The sequence below is a fragment of the Typha latifolia genome, chromosome 12 (genome assembly GCF_019914945.1).
Source record: "Typha latifolia isolate L0001 chromosome 12, TyphaL0001v2, whole genome shotgun sequence".
NCBI classification, from domain to species: domain Eukaryota; kingdom Viridiplantae; phylum Streptophyta; class Magnoliopsida; order Poales; family Typhaceae; genus Typha; species Typha latifolia.
In genome coordinates, this window is record NC_133097.1 from 10,053,946 (window position 1) to 10,069,679 (window position 15,734).

General features: G+C 36.5%; 3 protein-coding genes and 1 long non-coding RNA gene across 14 annotated transcripts; 2 read left to right on the forward strand and 2 right to left on the reverse strand.

Annotated features, from left to right (window-relative positions):
• Positions 1-3,208: 3,208 nt before the first annotated feature.
• Positions 3,209-3,611, forward strand: LOC140798533 (uncharacterized). Its single transcript, XM_073152389.1, has 2 exons — positions 3,209-3,274; positions 3,471-3,611. The coding sequence occupies exons 1-2, from the start codon at positions 3,209-3,211 to the stop codon at positions 3,609-3,611; spliced, it is 207 nt and encodes a 68-aa protein (XP_073008490.1).
• A 1,407-nt stretch (positions 3,612-5,018) lies between these two features.
• Positions 5,019-10,999, reverse strand: LOC140798919 (BEACH domain-containing protein B-like). Of its 10 annotated transcripts, XR_012110925.1 has the most exons (8): positions 10,774-10,982; positions 7,938-8,308; positions 7,737-7,850; positions 7,108-7,329; positions 6,784-6,830; positions 6,614-6,682; positions 6,244-6,450; positions 5,471-5,708 (listed from the first exon to the last, which is right to left on the reverse strand). XR_012110925.1 is itself a non-coding variant. In XM_073153012.1 (7 exons), the coding sequence occupies exons 2-7, from the start codon at positions 8,262-8,264 to the stop codon at positions 6,407-6,409; spliced, it is 801 nt and encodes a 266-aa protein (XP_073009113.1). In that variant the 5' UTR covers positions 8,265-8,308; positions 10,774-10,999; the 3' UTR covers positions 6,088-6,406. The 10 variants fall into 10 exon arrangements, 4 of the variants coding, with proteins under 4 accessions (XP_073009109.1, XP_073009111.1, XP_073009113.1 ...); XR_012110927.1 differs by lacking the exon at positions 5,471-5,708 and adding an exon at positions 5,019-5,390 and having other exon boundaries at positions 6,244-6,428; positions 7,737-8,308; XR_012110923.1 differs by having other exon boundaries at positions 5,471-5,699; positions 7,737-8,308; positions 10,774-10,999.
• Positions 11,000-11,611: 612 nt separating this feature from the next.
• LOC140798534 (F-box protein At5g03100-like) lies at positions 11,612-13,539 on the forward strand. The gene is made up of 4 exons (XM_073152390.1): positions 11,612-11,698; positions 11,800-12,684; positions 12,771-12,926; positions 13,252-13,539. Exons 1-4 carry the CDS (start codon positions 11,612-11,614, stop codon positions 13,537-13,539), a joined length of 1,416 nt encoding a protein of 471 aa, XP_073008491.1.
• Positions 13,540-14,358: 819 nt separating this feature from the next.
• LOC140799189 (uncharacterized) lies at positions 14,359-15,456 on the reverse strand. 2 transcript variants are annotated; one of them, XR_012110957.1, is made up of 3 exons: positions 15,280-15,456; positions 14,948-15,071; positions 14,359-14,738 (listed from the first exon to the last, which is right to left on the reverse strand). It is a non-coding gene; the product is annotated as an uncharacterized lncRNA (long non-coding RNA). The 2 variants fall into 2 exon arrangements; XR_012110958.1 differs by having other exon boundaries at positions 14,948-15,111.
• Positions 15,457-15,734: the final 278 nt, after the last annotated feature.

The following is a 15,734-nucleotide window of genomic DNA, read 5'->3' on the forward strand; positions in this document are numbered from 1 at the left end:
TAGTTAGTTAAACCGAGTATATAATTAGTTTTACTAATCGATTTTTAACAAAAATAATACCATTGGAAAGGTCTCATCGAGACCTTTAAAATGAGTCTAGTATTGAATTATTTTTGAGTTAATTTAAATTTTAAAATTTTTATTATTTATAAAAATGAGTCTAATATTAAATTATTTTTGAGTTAATTTAAATTTTAAATTTTTTATTATTTATAAAAATGAGTCTAATAAATTATGTGTCCTAAAATATAATTACTCAAAATTATTCCCAATGGGTAAGACAAAGAATGGGAGTGGGAGTGGGAGAGAAAGAAAACTTAAATGAGTGGGATAGAAAAGTAGAAATAGTTTGTTCTCAGTATAAAAATACAAACTCAAATCAGTGGTCAACTGCAATCAGCCAAAGAGCGGCTTCGTTTGCTCAAAAGGGCAATGTGGGAGAAAACGTAAAGAGCGGCTTCGTTTGCTCAAAAGGCAATGTGGGAGAAAACGTTTCTGGGATCCGAATAGAAGGATCATAGTGGACCTCTCCATTTTAGTTAGTTTAATTTGTTTTTTAGTCGTTTTATTTTCAGCTGTTTTATTTACTTTTTTCTGTCAGCTTGAAAAACTGAAGTGATCAAGTGAGTAATGTTCTTATGTTCTTAATGAAAAGTATGAGTCAATTTTATAAATTGTAAGGGTAAATTAGTTATATTTTATTTTTTTCTCAAAAAATAAAAATAATAATAAATTGGTAGAAGTTAATGCTAAATAGTTATAAAGATAAATAATAAAAAAAATACTTAAATTCTAATTTTTTTATTAGTTAATCTAGTCACATATATATATATATATGTAAAATATCTTATATATCCTTTAATTTATTAACAGATAAAAATTATTTTTATAACTAATTGGTTAATATCGATCCAAGAATAATAGCCCAAGGAAATCCATGAAGATTTTTCTTTGTTCTCCTTGCTTTTGCCATCAACGCCTCCTTTCTTCAAGTGCACTTGATGAGAACCAGCTTCCGAACAAATGCAATGGCCGACTTCTTTTCAGTATCACTCTGAATCGGTTTCTGCCTGGCAAACAGGGAGGTAATATGTGTCCAGTTGCCAATATTTTTATTGCACACCTTGCCAGACTTCCTTTGCCAAGCAATCTTTAACGGGAAGAGGAACAAATTGTGTTGAATAGCCCAAATTCGTAAGTTCCAATGAAACTAACTGGCAATAAACCACATGAAAAAAAATGCATTATCACCACAAACGCCATTGAAGTACGAATATATTCCTCCAGGCTTCAGCAGACGAGGAAGATGCTGCTGATAATATATTCCCCCGTAGGTGTCAAAGAATATACCATCATAGGATTCAAGCTGATTGATAACATCTTGCCACCGCCCAAAAACAATCTTAACATTCTTCTTCTTCCCCCACCCCAATTTAATCATCCGGTCATACACTTCTGGGTGTGCCTCGACGATCGTGTGCTCCTCCTGCTCATACTTCTGAATTCGCCTCATCCACGGATCTGGCGATGGAGCCAAGGACGAGCTCGGCGGGGACGGCGAAGTCGAGGAGGAGCTCGAGGCGGCGTCGTGGGAGTTGGACATGGCGAGGTCCCGGCGGAGAGGCCACTGGGGGAGAGGGCGTTCCGCGGGGCGCCAGAATCGAGGAGGAGCCGGATACCAAATTGCTTTCATTATTTTTTAAGCCCAATTTGCTTTCATTATTTAATATAGAATAGAATCGCTATAAAACGGATACCAAATTGCATGATCTGAGATGAGCAAGATAAAATATCTGACTGAAAAAGATTTTTTTTTTTTTTAAAAAAAAAAAGGAAAGAAGAAAATCAAGTTCTTCTAGTTGGTTTTGGCAAATAATAGTAACTATTTCAGCATATAGATCGCATTGCCTGGTTGGTATCTGGGATATTCTCTAACACGAGCATCGGAAGGCAAAGATGAATTTAGCACTGTAAAAATAGAGAGATGGAAATGGCCAAATTTTAACTACATGCCATCTGCCAAGTGCAGAATTAATCATTTAATTTGTTGCAAAAATGAGTATCCTTCTCCCCCAGATATTGACTGACGTGGATAATTTGTAACCTGAAATATCCAAAAGCTAGGAATATCAAGAAGCCCAATTATAACATTGCAGGTTGTCAAAGAAATATAAACAGAGAAAGTAATAGCCTACTCAGCCAATCAATGTTAATATCCGGTGGATGAGAATTATCATTGAGCATTTGATGTGAGAAATAAGAGCATCTTTATATTCCATACACAAGATGTAACCATGGTCGTCCAAGATGGATATGCCAAAAGCCTACAAGATAAAGGCCCGTGGTAGTCCGCAACTGTGCTAGCTGCTCCTCCTTGCGGTCAAAAGATAGCTTGACTGGATTTGTGCAGGGTTTTAAACCCAAAATATCACAAACAGTATATGTAAGCTTTATAAAAAAAAACGGCTACTGAAAAAATAAAATAAAACACTAAAAAGGGCTCCTGAAATGACACGGTAGTGAACTCTATCCTATTAGTTACTCTTTCCTAATTTACTCTGTAAGTGCGTGATTGGAAACAACATATTGTGCTACCAGACTTCAACATGATTCTTACAGTGGACTGCAAGAGCAAGAGCTCCAAGAGAAATCCTTTGCAGATGCAAGATTAATTTTTTAATTTTTTTGAATGACATTCCACAGAATAAATGTTGAGCAAACTAGACAATACAATCTGTGCTTTCTTTAGGGTTAAAATAAGTATTAATCATATGCCTGCTTGTCTGCTTCCATTGGCCAAACAAATATAAAATAAGAGACATCAGATCACACATGAAGCGTCACGATAAGTACAATATAATATCCAAAATTTCATGTCGATTTATGTGAAGATCTCTTAAGAAGCACCTGAAGTTCAATCCAGAGGTAGAAAGATAGCTAAAAACAGTATGTAAAACTATGTGGATAATACGCACTCCAGGAACAATGTAGATGCGTGCTCACCCAAGGTCTTTACTACTGTAATAATAAAAATCCAATTAGATCTAAACAACACAAATATCACTATCACAGTTATACTTGTTGCATTTACAGAATGGTCAAAGATGAGGATGTGACGCAAAGAATCCTATAGGAAAGTAAAATTAACTCAATCTTATCCAATGCTAACTAAGACAATGAATAATGTTGATGAAAAGAGCTCGCGATAATGGTCTACTTCTTCACATCCACCGTGCAATGCACACAGTTATATCTGTTGATACGAAGTATTCCGGTGATCCCCACGATCCGAGTCTGAGCTGTTGGAATTGGAATAGGTTCGGCAGCGGATCACGAAATCTTGGCGATCTTCTCTATCTAATGAAATCATAATGAAATCTTGGCGATCAAATAAAAAAAATTCTATGAAATCATAACATCAAAGTAGGAAAGACTCTTTGAATATAGTTATACCCCTATGAAATCATTAGATTATATTGACAATTCCAAAAAACTGCTCATACTATCATCATAGTATGATGACGGTCGGGCGTATATGCCCCTATCGTCTAGTGGTTCAGGACATCTCTCTTTCAAGGAGGCAGCGGGGATTCGACTTCCCCTGGGGGTAGGGTACTATGAAAATAAGAGACCACGAATTACAAATGTTTGGAAAAGCTCTATTGCTATTTCTCGCGGTAATCCACATTGATGTAATGAAAGCGAAGGACCCACGACAATGACGGAACGTCCCGAATAATCGACCCGTTTACCAAGCAGAGAGTCTCACGAAATCTTCCTTCTTTACCTTCAATTACATCTGAAAATGACTTGTAAACTTTATTATGACCATCTCTCATTGGTTGCCCACGAATCCCATTATCAAGAAGTGTGACCTTTGCATTTTGGATTTTTATCTTTTTCGTGTGCTCATTTCGGTCAACTCTCCATTATCTTTCTTTGGCTGAGTGGCATGTACTTCCATGCCTTCCATTGCCTCGAGTCTCTGGAAGAAAAAACGAGGATTTTTCTCAATCTTTCTTTCACGTGTTACATCGCATAAAAATTTTCAATTTTGAATTGGGAGAGATGGCTGAGTGGACTAAAGCGGCGGATTGCTAATCCGTTGCCCACAAATAACTCTCAAGACGGAAGTTATCCTATAGATGCTGTATCCATGCCTGTTCGAAATGCGAATCATAGTATTCATTCTTGTGGTGATTGTATTCCAGGCAGAACACAACATCCTTATGCATCCATTTCACATGCTAGGTGTAGCTGGTGTATTCGGCGGCTCCCTCCGTCAGGCTTTCGCCCATTGCGGAAAATTCCCCACTGCTGCCTCCGGTAGGAGTCTGGGCCGTGTCTCAGTCCCAGTGTGGCTGATCATCCTCTCGGACCAGCTTCCATTGCCGGAAAAGATCAGTGCTAAACTAGAGACGAGAGTAGACAAATTACATAAATAAAAAAAATGAGGACTAAAAGCCATATGTAGACAGATGGAAGAAAATTAATGGTTACTGTACATTCATTACAGTAACCTTTATTTCCAGATGCACCACTATAAAATGTAAGGATGCTTGCTGAAAAGTTCTTCATTTTAAGAGTTATCCATAATTTAATTAGCTCGGTAATCAAGTCCCAGTCATATGTTACAGGTAAATAGAAAATAGAAGACTAACCACAGACTTTGAACTGGAAGATAGACCCACTTGTATTTGATGGTCTCGAAAATCCTGTTCTTGCTCCACTAAACATATATTGTAAACTTGGGAGTCACAGGGAGGCTTGAGGAGCAAAAATAATAGACCAGCACGGTTGTTTTTCTCATTTTGTATGTATCTTCTACATTGCATTCAGAAAATTTTATTTTATTGTAATAGCCAAACAAATTTGCAAGAGTGATTTCTTGGGATGGTTGGATCCCCAAAGAGGAAGGTGAACTGCCAAAACCAACAGTAGGCGGGGGGCATTCAACAACAAAGTCTATCATGAGTCTATTAATAGAGAGCAAACTATTTGATAAACAAATAGACACATCAAGTACAATAGAGAACTCAATTAAAAAGTACAATGCAATTACAATCCCGAAGGTATATTAGCCATAAATGAAACTCAAAACAACCAGGACAAAAATAAAGTAGAACATCAAGTCTAACAAACTAAGAGAAAACAAGTCATGTCCCAATGGAGATAAGAACATAGATATGCCCTAGATCTTCAGATGAATCATCAAGTACCCAACATAGTTGTTACAGAAAAGGTAGCTAGACCATATAGATTTTTGATGAACAAGTCTAAAATTAAAATAAGATTGTGTCTTTCTAAGAATCCAAGTGATGAAGATTGGAACTCACATATTCACTTTCAAAGGCCTCTCTATTTTTGTGAATGAATTCTTCAGGAGAACCCTTCAGCAGAAATTTTCAAATTCAAACTTACCATTAGGAAATGAAAAAGAAAAGAACACAAGTATTCCACAGTTAGCACAAGCAGGAGAAGAAAAGATGCTCAGTTTGTGAGTGAGTAGAGTTTCTGTTCCACATATAAATATAGTTATACCAAAGTAAAGAAAGATAAACGACTCTTCTCTGGATAATATAAACACATGCATGCTTCTAAAGCAGAAGGTTCAGTTTTAAGCCAAATGCAGCGAGAGCCCTTCTGCTGAAATTAACATATCCTAACCATTCCTAAGCTCCCTTCGGATATGCACCTTCCTTCATTCTCTCCAAAATTTTCCAACAGATGAAGGCAATATTAGTAAATTAAGATCAAAACTGAAAATTTGAAACACAGGCACCATAAGAATATATAATCAATAGATTTCTCTTGTTCTGCATATGAGATGCAGATCTGATTCCCACAGATGATGAGGTAGTTATTTTGTTAGCTACTACGTTTCAACCTTACAACTTCATAAAACTAGAACAGGGTAATAGGCATTAATCACTCAAATGCTAATGAAGATGGGCATCAACGTCTAACATGGGTATATATTTAGTGAGAGAAACATTTTCTAAAACAGTTTTCCAGTACTTGACTGAAAAATGAGACATGAAAGGACAATGATAAAATATTTTCCATTAGTTGACAAGTTATCTAGTATTAGAAGAACAAGTAAATAGTTTATTCCCTTAAGAACCACATTGTTACAGCTCCCCATAGTGCAAACCCTACTTTTAAGGAAATCAAGAGAAGAAGTGAAGTATCACTAGCTTTTAAAAAGTTCTTTGCGTACATGAAAACAAAAATCTAATTTACCTGTGCCCATGGAGGGAGAGCAACATCACCCAAGGGTTCACCATCTTGCTTAATCCCAAGGTGATAGGAATTTGAATTCACAAGAAAGTCAGGCATGTAAAAGAATTCAGGAATGAGCTCCTTGACATCACTTGTATTTGATAGGCAATTTCGGTAAGTGCTGTCAATGCTTTGGAAGAGCCAACCTGCGCAGTCAAACTTACTACCCTAAAAAGATGAATGCCATATTTCAAATTACATCTACAAACATAACCATATGCATATGGGGAATCTCAACTGAAAAAAAATAATACTTTGAAGAAGACCAAGTTTAGGTAACAAAAAGAAGAAACAAAAATGCTGGAAATAAAACGAAAAAGAAAGGCAGTACCTGCAAATTACGATGCAGGGCTGACTCAGCAGTATACCCATGCTAGAATAGTGAGATCCAAAATAAAAACTGGAAGAAAGAATCAGTGCCATTACGGTGTATCAGAAAACCACAAGAAAGGTACTTACTCATTTCAAAGGCATAATGAGTATCAAGACCAAAGAAGTTACCTTGGAGTATCTGGATCAGAGAAGTTACGATACATATCCTCAAAATTCTGCATAAAGAAATGAATATCTTAGTGGGATGGCGTAAAAAGAAGGAAAAAAAGAAAGGAAGAACTCTATCTGCTAAATCGTCATAGGTATGTGTAAACTAGCCACTAATGTACCTCAAAAGTGTTTTAAATGCAACGACCCCTCTCATCAATCAAAGCACGAAACATGTGGACCCATTTATCGTGTTGACAATTAAAACTATAATTGAATTAACTGATAGAGACATCTAAGCTGATACATTCATATAGTAGACCAAAAACCTACGGTACAACTTACAGTAACAATTTGTTGGTCCTCATCATAAGCAAGCTGAAAAGAAGCTTTTCTCTTGTCATCTGCGGAAAGAAAAGCAACTCTGTAGGATCGAATCTCATCTTCAAAGCTCTGCAATTGATTTAGCTCTTCAACGGAGTGCTCATCAAGCTTGACACAGAGTTGTTGTAACTGCTTCATGTGGTCAGACTTAACTTTCTTCATGTACTTTGTCTCATCAACTACCTGAGAATAATATACACCATCAGAGCAGTTCTCCATATGAGCTAAACATATTAATTATTAAATAAGAGACTCTTCTATGCAACTGTATTTTAGCCTCTTTCCAACAAATTATTCTTCTTTAAAGAAAATAAAAGGAGTGATGATGCACGAGACTCCTGCCAATACCGAGCCTAGGGTACTCAGACATGCACCATTATTTGGAGATGCTGTTTCTGAGAGGGAAACCTCACCATGAATATTCACAGTGGCAGGCATCGTTTTCATACAGAGTCATACCCTTTTTTTCCATAGCAACATTGAATACATTTTGCCTGGCATATTGCTTATAAATGCTGGCAAATCTTGCCAAATAATCAGTTTGAAAAAAAGTCAACATAGATGTTAGAAGCTAAGAATGTAAAACGCACCACAGTAAGAACCTTGTCCTTTTGAATAAGGTTAAGGATGAATCCAGCTTCCTTTTTGTTGCTGTTGCCTTCGTAAGGGTCATCCCTACCCAAGATACTAGTAGAAAGCATAGACTTCCCACAAATAACAGTTTCGAGAATCAGGTGCAAGATAACATGAAAACGTGCACCATCATCTAGCACTTCGTAGTATGACCGTACCGTGAGTAAAAAGACCTGTTGCAGCCTGTTCTTGCTCTGGTCATCATCTGATGTAAGGAGAGAAGGAAGCAGTGAAATGAACTGCTGAACACATCTAGATGCACTTTCCAAACTAGCTTTGCAAAGATATAGTATTACAAGATGGAGGATAACTCTTGGACACCTCTCTCCTCTCAACATTGTAGCTTTATCAACATTTTTGTTCACTTTTCCACCCAATGCATTGCCAAGTCCTCCAGACACAACTACAGCAGCCATTTCTGCGGCAGGAATATACAGAGACTCCACCAACCCACGTGCTCTTTGGCCGAAAGATGGACCCCCCATAGTTGAGCTTTTGGGTATATTCTTGCTCGGTCCTTTTCCATTTACTTCACCAAAAAGTATCCATATTTTATCATATAAATCCCACCACTCTCTCTCGCATCATATTGTCTTCATCAGCATAAGATTTATGGTGCCAAAGAAATATGAAATTGCAAGAATTGATATAACAATAGCCATATGTGATAATATATGCTCAAAGTGAAAACTAAACGAAGGCAAAGGATGATAATCATGAACCTCAAGTAAGTCAGTTTTTTTGTTAAACTAGGGAACTCCAAAGATAACCTAATTTTCAGCTAAATTTTAATCTGCCCAAAGGCTTTCTCTTACACTCTATTTAGATGGAGAGAATCGGAGAGAAATAAAGAAAGAAAAGAATATAAAATAACTTTATCTCATCTTATTTGGATACAATGACGAGAAGGGAAGAGAAAGATAAATTTACTTTGTTTGGTTTAAGGAAAGAAAAAGAACAAAAAATAACATGTTTATCATTATATCCTTTACCTTATATATAAACTAGCACAAATTATAATATCCATAGGCACTCTCTAAAATAAATAAAAGTAACATAAACAAGTTAAAATATTCATAAGCATATCCGGCACAAACCATAATATCAAATATTTAATTATTCTTCTTTAAATTTGTTAATAGAATTTCAAAAGATTAAGTAAATGGTATAATAGAATGTTGGCATATTTGGAATGTTAAAATATAAAAAGACTCTATGTTTTCTTTTCTCTCCCTTAAAGAAAAGTGATCATTAAAGCCTATTTTTTTTCTCTTCCTTTCTCTCTCTTTTACTCCTAAAAATTCAATCCAATTGAAAGAAAATTATTTTTCTCCCGACTTTCTATTCTCTTATTTTATACATCCTAATACAAAATCCATATGAGAAAAGGAAGTAAGAGACTTGTAAACATAGATTGGCACAGTGAACAGGTGTTACATAGACATAGGATAGGTTATATTTAACAGCTAAATCACTATTCTCATATCTAGTGTTGTTTGTGGGATGAATGGAGCTCAAACATGTTTCCTACTCAATGTTGCCATTTCAAAGACAGTCAGCTAAGCAACTGAGTTTAACTTTCCTATTAGCATTTAGCAGTACTCTGAAAAGTAGTCACTAAAGGCAGCAGCCAGGGTACAAAACAACAAAGGCAGTAGATAGGTGCAAATAGACATTTAATTCCATGACATGCATATTTAAAGAAAAACAATGACCTAAGAAAATATATAAGAACTTGTAACTTAAAAAGGGAACTCCTAAAAAAGCATCAAGATGAAAATGGAGTGTACAAGTTATTTTAAAAATCTAGATAAGTTTTTAATATTAATTATAACTTAACAAAAATTATTTGAAAAGTTCTGACTTCCAAGTAGCCCTTGTGAGAAAAAGAAAGATCAAATAAAAAAATTGAAACAAGGAAGTGCTGAGGTAGCTAGTTTTATGTTTGTGTGTGTGTATCTGCACATGAATGTCTGCAGGTGCACTACACTTATGCCAAACTATAATGTAGTCTGCATAATAGTAACTGCTTATTTTCCACTATATGTATTGTGTCCGGGCCTATAAAGGTGCGCACACATATATATGGCTACACACGTGCATATGCAGGTTCATTGTTTGTTTATATATACATGCATACATGAGAAAGAGAGACTTGAACAACAAACATTATTCTAAGTTGAGAAAGTTTTATCATTATTCTAGCCATTGGTTGCACTCAAGATTGTAAAAAGTGTATCCCCAGGTGAAGACAAATGAATTGCTCACACCTTTTTTCCACCTGTAGATGAGCTTTTAGATCCCGAGGCACATTCAATGGCCACAAGAGTGTCAAATATTTAACTAAGTGCTTTTAATCTAGCTCTCGTACACAGGTACACACACATATATACATATATTATGTCACTGATCATATTGATAAGATCTGGTTACTTGCCCACACTCAAAAGTCAAACCTGCACAAAAAGCCCAGTGTTCTCAGGGATTGATAATGTGAAAAGATCAAAACCGTATACCAGCAAACACGATAAACAGTAGGCATCCTGGTTTTTGCGTGGCAATATATAACCATACAATCATTTAAGGTGAATTTAAACAAATAGATGATCATAATTCATGAAGACAAGCAAAATTATGACCATGTTTGTAACATTCAAAAAAAAAAATCTCTTGGAGCGCACGTGCACTGCACGCGTTCACCCTCTCCCTCTCAGTTACGCGACCACAGGAGTGGCCGCGGGATTTCCGGCCACTCCGAATCCAAGTCAGATCCCAAATAAAAATTCGAAATCTACCCTATAAATCAAAACCCTAACCCTATTCTCTTCCCCTTACGCCGTTCTCTCTCTCGCTCTCTTCTTCTTTTATTTACCGTCGGAATCACCTTGTGGGATCGGATCGCCGGAGCAATCAGAGACCACTACTCTTCTCACCGGTCAGTCCTCTCCCACCACTCAAAGTTAATTAAAATTTAATAGGGTAGATTATAAATACCTAAATTTCCTTGGTGTTGCCACGGTTGCCTTCAGGGAGAGCCCTCGTGGCTCGGATCGCCGCCGGCCATGGGATAGGGTCATTGGTCGTCGTCGGCGGCTTATCCTCCACCTCGTGTGGTCGGCGTGGTCTCGAGTGGCGTGGCCTCCGGCAGCGCTGTCGCCGGCGCACTCCTCCAATTTCTCTTCGTCGTCGAGAGAGAAGGGCTCGGTTTTGATCCCAACCCGTATTGGGTTTGTCTAAACCCAGTCGTTTTGGGTTTCGGGTTCGGGGTCTGTATTTCGGATCCAAGACTGACCCGACCCGACTAAGTATTAGTTGGGCCGCAACTAGCAGCCCAACTCATTTAGTTCGTTTTAGGCCTGGGCCCAACCGAGTTTTGAGTGTGTGTGGGCTGCGGCTGGCCAGCAGCCCAGCCCAACCAATTGGGATTGATTTGTCCCATTTGAGCAATTTAATTAGTTTTAAATTTTAAAAATCATAATTTTGGCTAAATTATAATATGTTATTTATTTATTATTAAAAGTGGTGATTTTTTTATTAGAGATTTCAGTCATTTTACTTAGATATAAGTGAGTGAGTTCACTCATATATTTATTCAATTTATTCGTCTTGTACTTTATGTTTTTTATTAGATTATATATAATTTAATATATAAATATATTATTATATTTTGTGTGTAAAATATATGAGTCAGTTTATTATTATACTTTATGCAAGTGAAGAAAAAGAGAGATACTGCAGCTAGAGCCGAAGAAAGAATAAGGTAAAATTACCACAAGGAATTCTTCTGTGAGTTAATTTATTGTAAATTATTGAAGACTTTATATAAAGCGAGATGGTTAAAAGAAAGAGACAAAGCGGAAAACATGGGAAAACAATTGATGTGAGATCTGCGGGTCTCGTACTAGACGATCTTCCAGAGGTATGTGCTCTAACTTCCGATCGCTATGCAAATAAAATTAGTATATGGATATGTCCTCTTAATTAATCTTAATCTCTAATTGTTAATATTTATCCCTTCAGGACGTGCTCTGGTTGATAATATCGCGATTGCCAATGAGAGATGCCGCGAGAACCAGTATAGTGTCTCGTAAGTTCAAAAGAATTTGGAGATCTTATCCCAAGATGAGCTTTGACAGTGTTAACATTCTCAACTACCAACCTGAAAGCAGCCAAGGATGTATCAGTAGGTCGAGAACAGACAAGTTTATCAAGAACGTCGACGCCGTCTTGCAGCAGCACAGTGGTCAAGGGGTTAAGGAACTAAAGATCAACTTCTTCCTCAGCAAACAATACTATGATCATGTCGACAGATGGGTCAACTTTGCTGTTGCATCTAAAGCAGAGGAGATTTTTCTTGATTTATCGCCGCCTTCTCAAAACATGATTGCACGAAATCATGAGCGATATAACTTTCCTCTTCATCTTTTTACCAACCACGATGCATCCTACATGCAAGGTTTTCATGTCAAGTTCATCTCCTTGAAGCTGCCGCCAAGATTTGGTGGTTTCAAGAACCTTAAAGCACTCGGCCTGCATTCGATAGATGTCACTAAGGAAGATCTTCGATGCTTGTTGTCCAACTGTTACGTGCTCGAGTGGTTGAAAATTTACCGATGTCACCACCTATGTAACCTGAGGATACCGCACCACTTGTGCCAACTGCAATATTTACACGTTGAACAATGCAGATTCCTGGAAACGATAGAACTTCCTGCCGTTAATCTCGCAAATTTTACTCTCAAGTGGCAACGAGTTACAAGTATTGTCCTTGGTAATTCTTCACGAGTAACAAAGGCATGCTTTTACTATCTGAATTCAGATGCTCTGCACTATTTTCTTACAAGACTTCCAGGCGACCTGCCTCATGTCAAGACTCTATATTTTGAGCTTTCCTGGAAAAATGGGGTTTGTTGAAGAACAAAACTTCTCGTGTATTTGTATAATCCAGAATTAATTAATTCCTCACTCCTTTTCTGTCTGTGATCTTTCAGACGTTTGAATTTCCAAAGAGAGCCAGTATATTCGTTCATCTAAAACATTTGGACTTGACGCTGTATCCTGGTGGAAAGCCAGGAGAGGGCGAAGACTTCCTATGTCTGGCGTCCATTTTGGAGGCTGCTCCTTACATGGAAAAGTTCGGGTTGCATGTAAGTTTTATCATACAGATGCAATCTCTTTCTTAATCTTACAACCATTATAATTAATGCACAGAATGCTCGCACACAACCATCTTTTTTAGAATGTTTGTACAAGTGTTTGTGGGCATGCAATGCATTTTTCAATAGGTAGAACTGAATAAATGGTAACTATGCTTAGTTTATCAGATAGTTCTCTCATATGGTATTTGTGTGCTCCTTTGCTTCTTTGCACTTAGTGACATGCATGCTTACATTTTTCTTTTCACCAGTACCACTACTATATATACACACTGACAATTAATTTTCTTTCTATCTGCATATGATATTGGTTCAGGTGAAGCAGTATATTGGCTCACACCCCGACTATTATTATTATAAAGAAGAAGAGAAAAGGAGGCTTCCTAAATGCCCCCATCTTTACCTCAGGATAGTTGAGATTAGTGGATTTTTTGTTTCCAAGGACCAAATTGAGCTTGCAACACATATTCTTAATAATGCTACTGTCCTCGAGGTTATGACTCTAGATCCAGAGCTTAATGTATTTTATAAGAGTATACGTAAACTTGCATGGAAGCACCTTTGCAGAGAAGTCCCACATCATGCTAAATTAGTTATTCTGTAAGAACCGTCCTTGTCCTCCTATTGGAGGTTGCAACAAATGTAGGTGATTTATGTTACAACATTTTATTCATGCATTGTTTTCAAGTTTCAATAACACAGGCGATTTCAATTTTTCTTGTTACCCGTAAGGTAAACAGTATTGTTTGACGTTTCTAGCAACTTATGATGTTGACGATGAGATCAGTAAACAACAAACTACATTATGAACTTTGTTCAAACATAACACTAGCTATATATATATATATATATCTTAAAATTAACTAAATGAAAGAAAGAATAACGTAAGGACCTTAATTTTACCTTATACGAGATCTTCTTTTCTTAAATACCGGAAGAAGTGTGAGAAATTTATATTATACCGACCTTTAGGGGTCATTGAAATAGCGTGTATTTGAAGAATAAAGTGAACAAGAGCTATAATTAGATGTATCTCTATTTTTCGGGAACCATTTGATTAAGAGTTGCACTTAGATCAGAAAAAAGTCTCTTGAATTTAAAAACTTTGAATTGTATCCTCACGAAAAGAATGTTTTAAAAAAGAACATAATCTTTAAATATGTGCATTTTCGAAAGAAAAAAAAACATAATATGGACAAAACAAATAGGAAAAGTTCAGAAATACGGACAAAATAAATAGGGGAATAATTTAATTGTAAATACATTTTATAATTTCATCTCAGAGACATTCTAATAATATATTAGAGAAAGTCAATTATTTCTTAATGCGAGATCTGAATAGCGATATTATATGTTAAAATAGATTTTTATATATTTTCTCAACTCATATATATATATATAATTAAAATATTAGGCAAAATTATAACCAATCACGATAAGTAGCTAATAATTTCAATGTGTACAAAAATTATGAACTAAGTATTTGGGGCTTAACCCATAGATGGATGTTCATTTTAATTTTTGAAATCACTTACAATTAATAGCTTAACCAAAGAAGCATAAATAGGCAAGTGAAGGATCGAGGCGCTGATGATGATTAATTCAATGAGTTCTCGCCTTCCTCTTCTGCAAGAATGACTGCAATGATCGCTTCATCGAGAAGCAGCCTTCGTTTATCGGCTGCGGTAGAACCAAAGAAGGCAAAGGTTGTGGATGAGGAGATGATGCCTCTTGGTGGAGATCCTCCTCTTTCTTGGCCATCTCTTCCATTTCTCTCTTCGCCCTGCATATGATTGCTCTCGCCTACATATATAACAGTAGAAATACTACTTCTAATTAATGAGCAAAATGCTATTAGCAGCAAGCCAAGCATACATTTAAAGGTGAAATTTTTTTTAAAAAAAATAATAATCTAAGATCTCCTTACTACTAGTTTTTAGATTCAGGGGGTCCATATTTGAAATGAGATCAAGGGATTCATGATGAAATAGTAACCCAAGTAAGATTAGAACCTGGATCTCTGTCACGTCGCAAGTGCAACTCTGTCTACCGTAGTATATGGTAATAGGCCTCTCTTCCTGGTGCTGCTGCTGTTGTCTACTAGATACTACTACTGCACCAGAAGATCTCTCCATACTTTGTAGATCACAGCAATAAATTCTCAATCAGATACATACTGAAAAGAAAAAAAATTACTATGCATCGCATCACAGAAGAAGAAATAAAAAAAAAATAATAAGAAGAGAAAAAGTATCCTCCCCAAGAAAAAAAATGTAGAAGATTAGTAAATGATGAAAGATAAATAACTATGGATGATCAGATTGCTGGATACAATGATCAATACCTAGTAGAACATGCAGAACTGCAATCTAAGGAGTTCATATACCGTCGTCCACCGGGAGTTAGTGATAGCTCTGTATCGCAGTCGCTATGTCCTAACATCCTTTAAACTCTCCTCCTCTATTCTTGCATCACCTCTCAAGCCAGAGCTCACGTTTATTAAGGAGTTAGAGGAGACGACGAAGTTGGTCACTTCTCTCCTTTTCCTTTTATATTACGTGCTTTCGGAGTGGAGTAAGCATAATAGATTTCATTAAAAAAAAAAGAAAAAAAAGGAAGAAAAAAGGAATCATAGTTTGGTAGGATAGATCATCTGTAGGGCTGCCTGCATGAAGTTCTTGCAATCTAAGCATCCAAAGGAAGTCAAAACTCCCTAGCGTTTAAAATTAATGGAGAAGTTAACAAGTTAATTTGTTTAGTCAGCCGATCACGGGTTGCCAAGTACCTGGATGTAAGGGA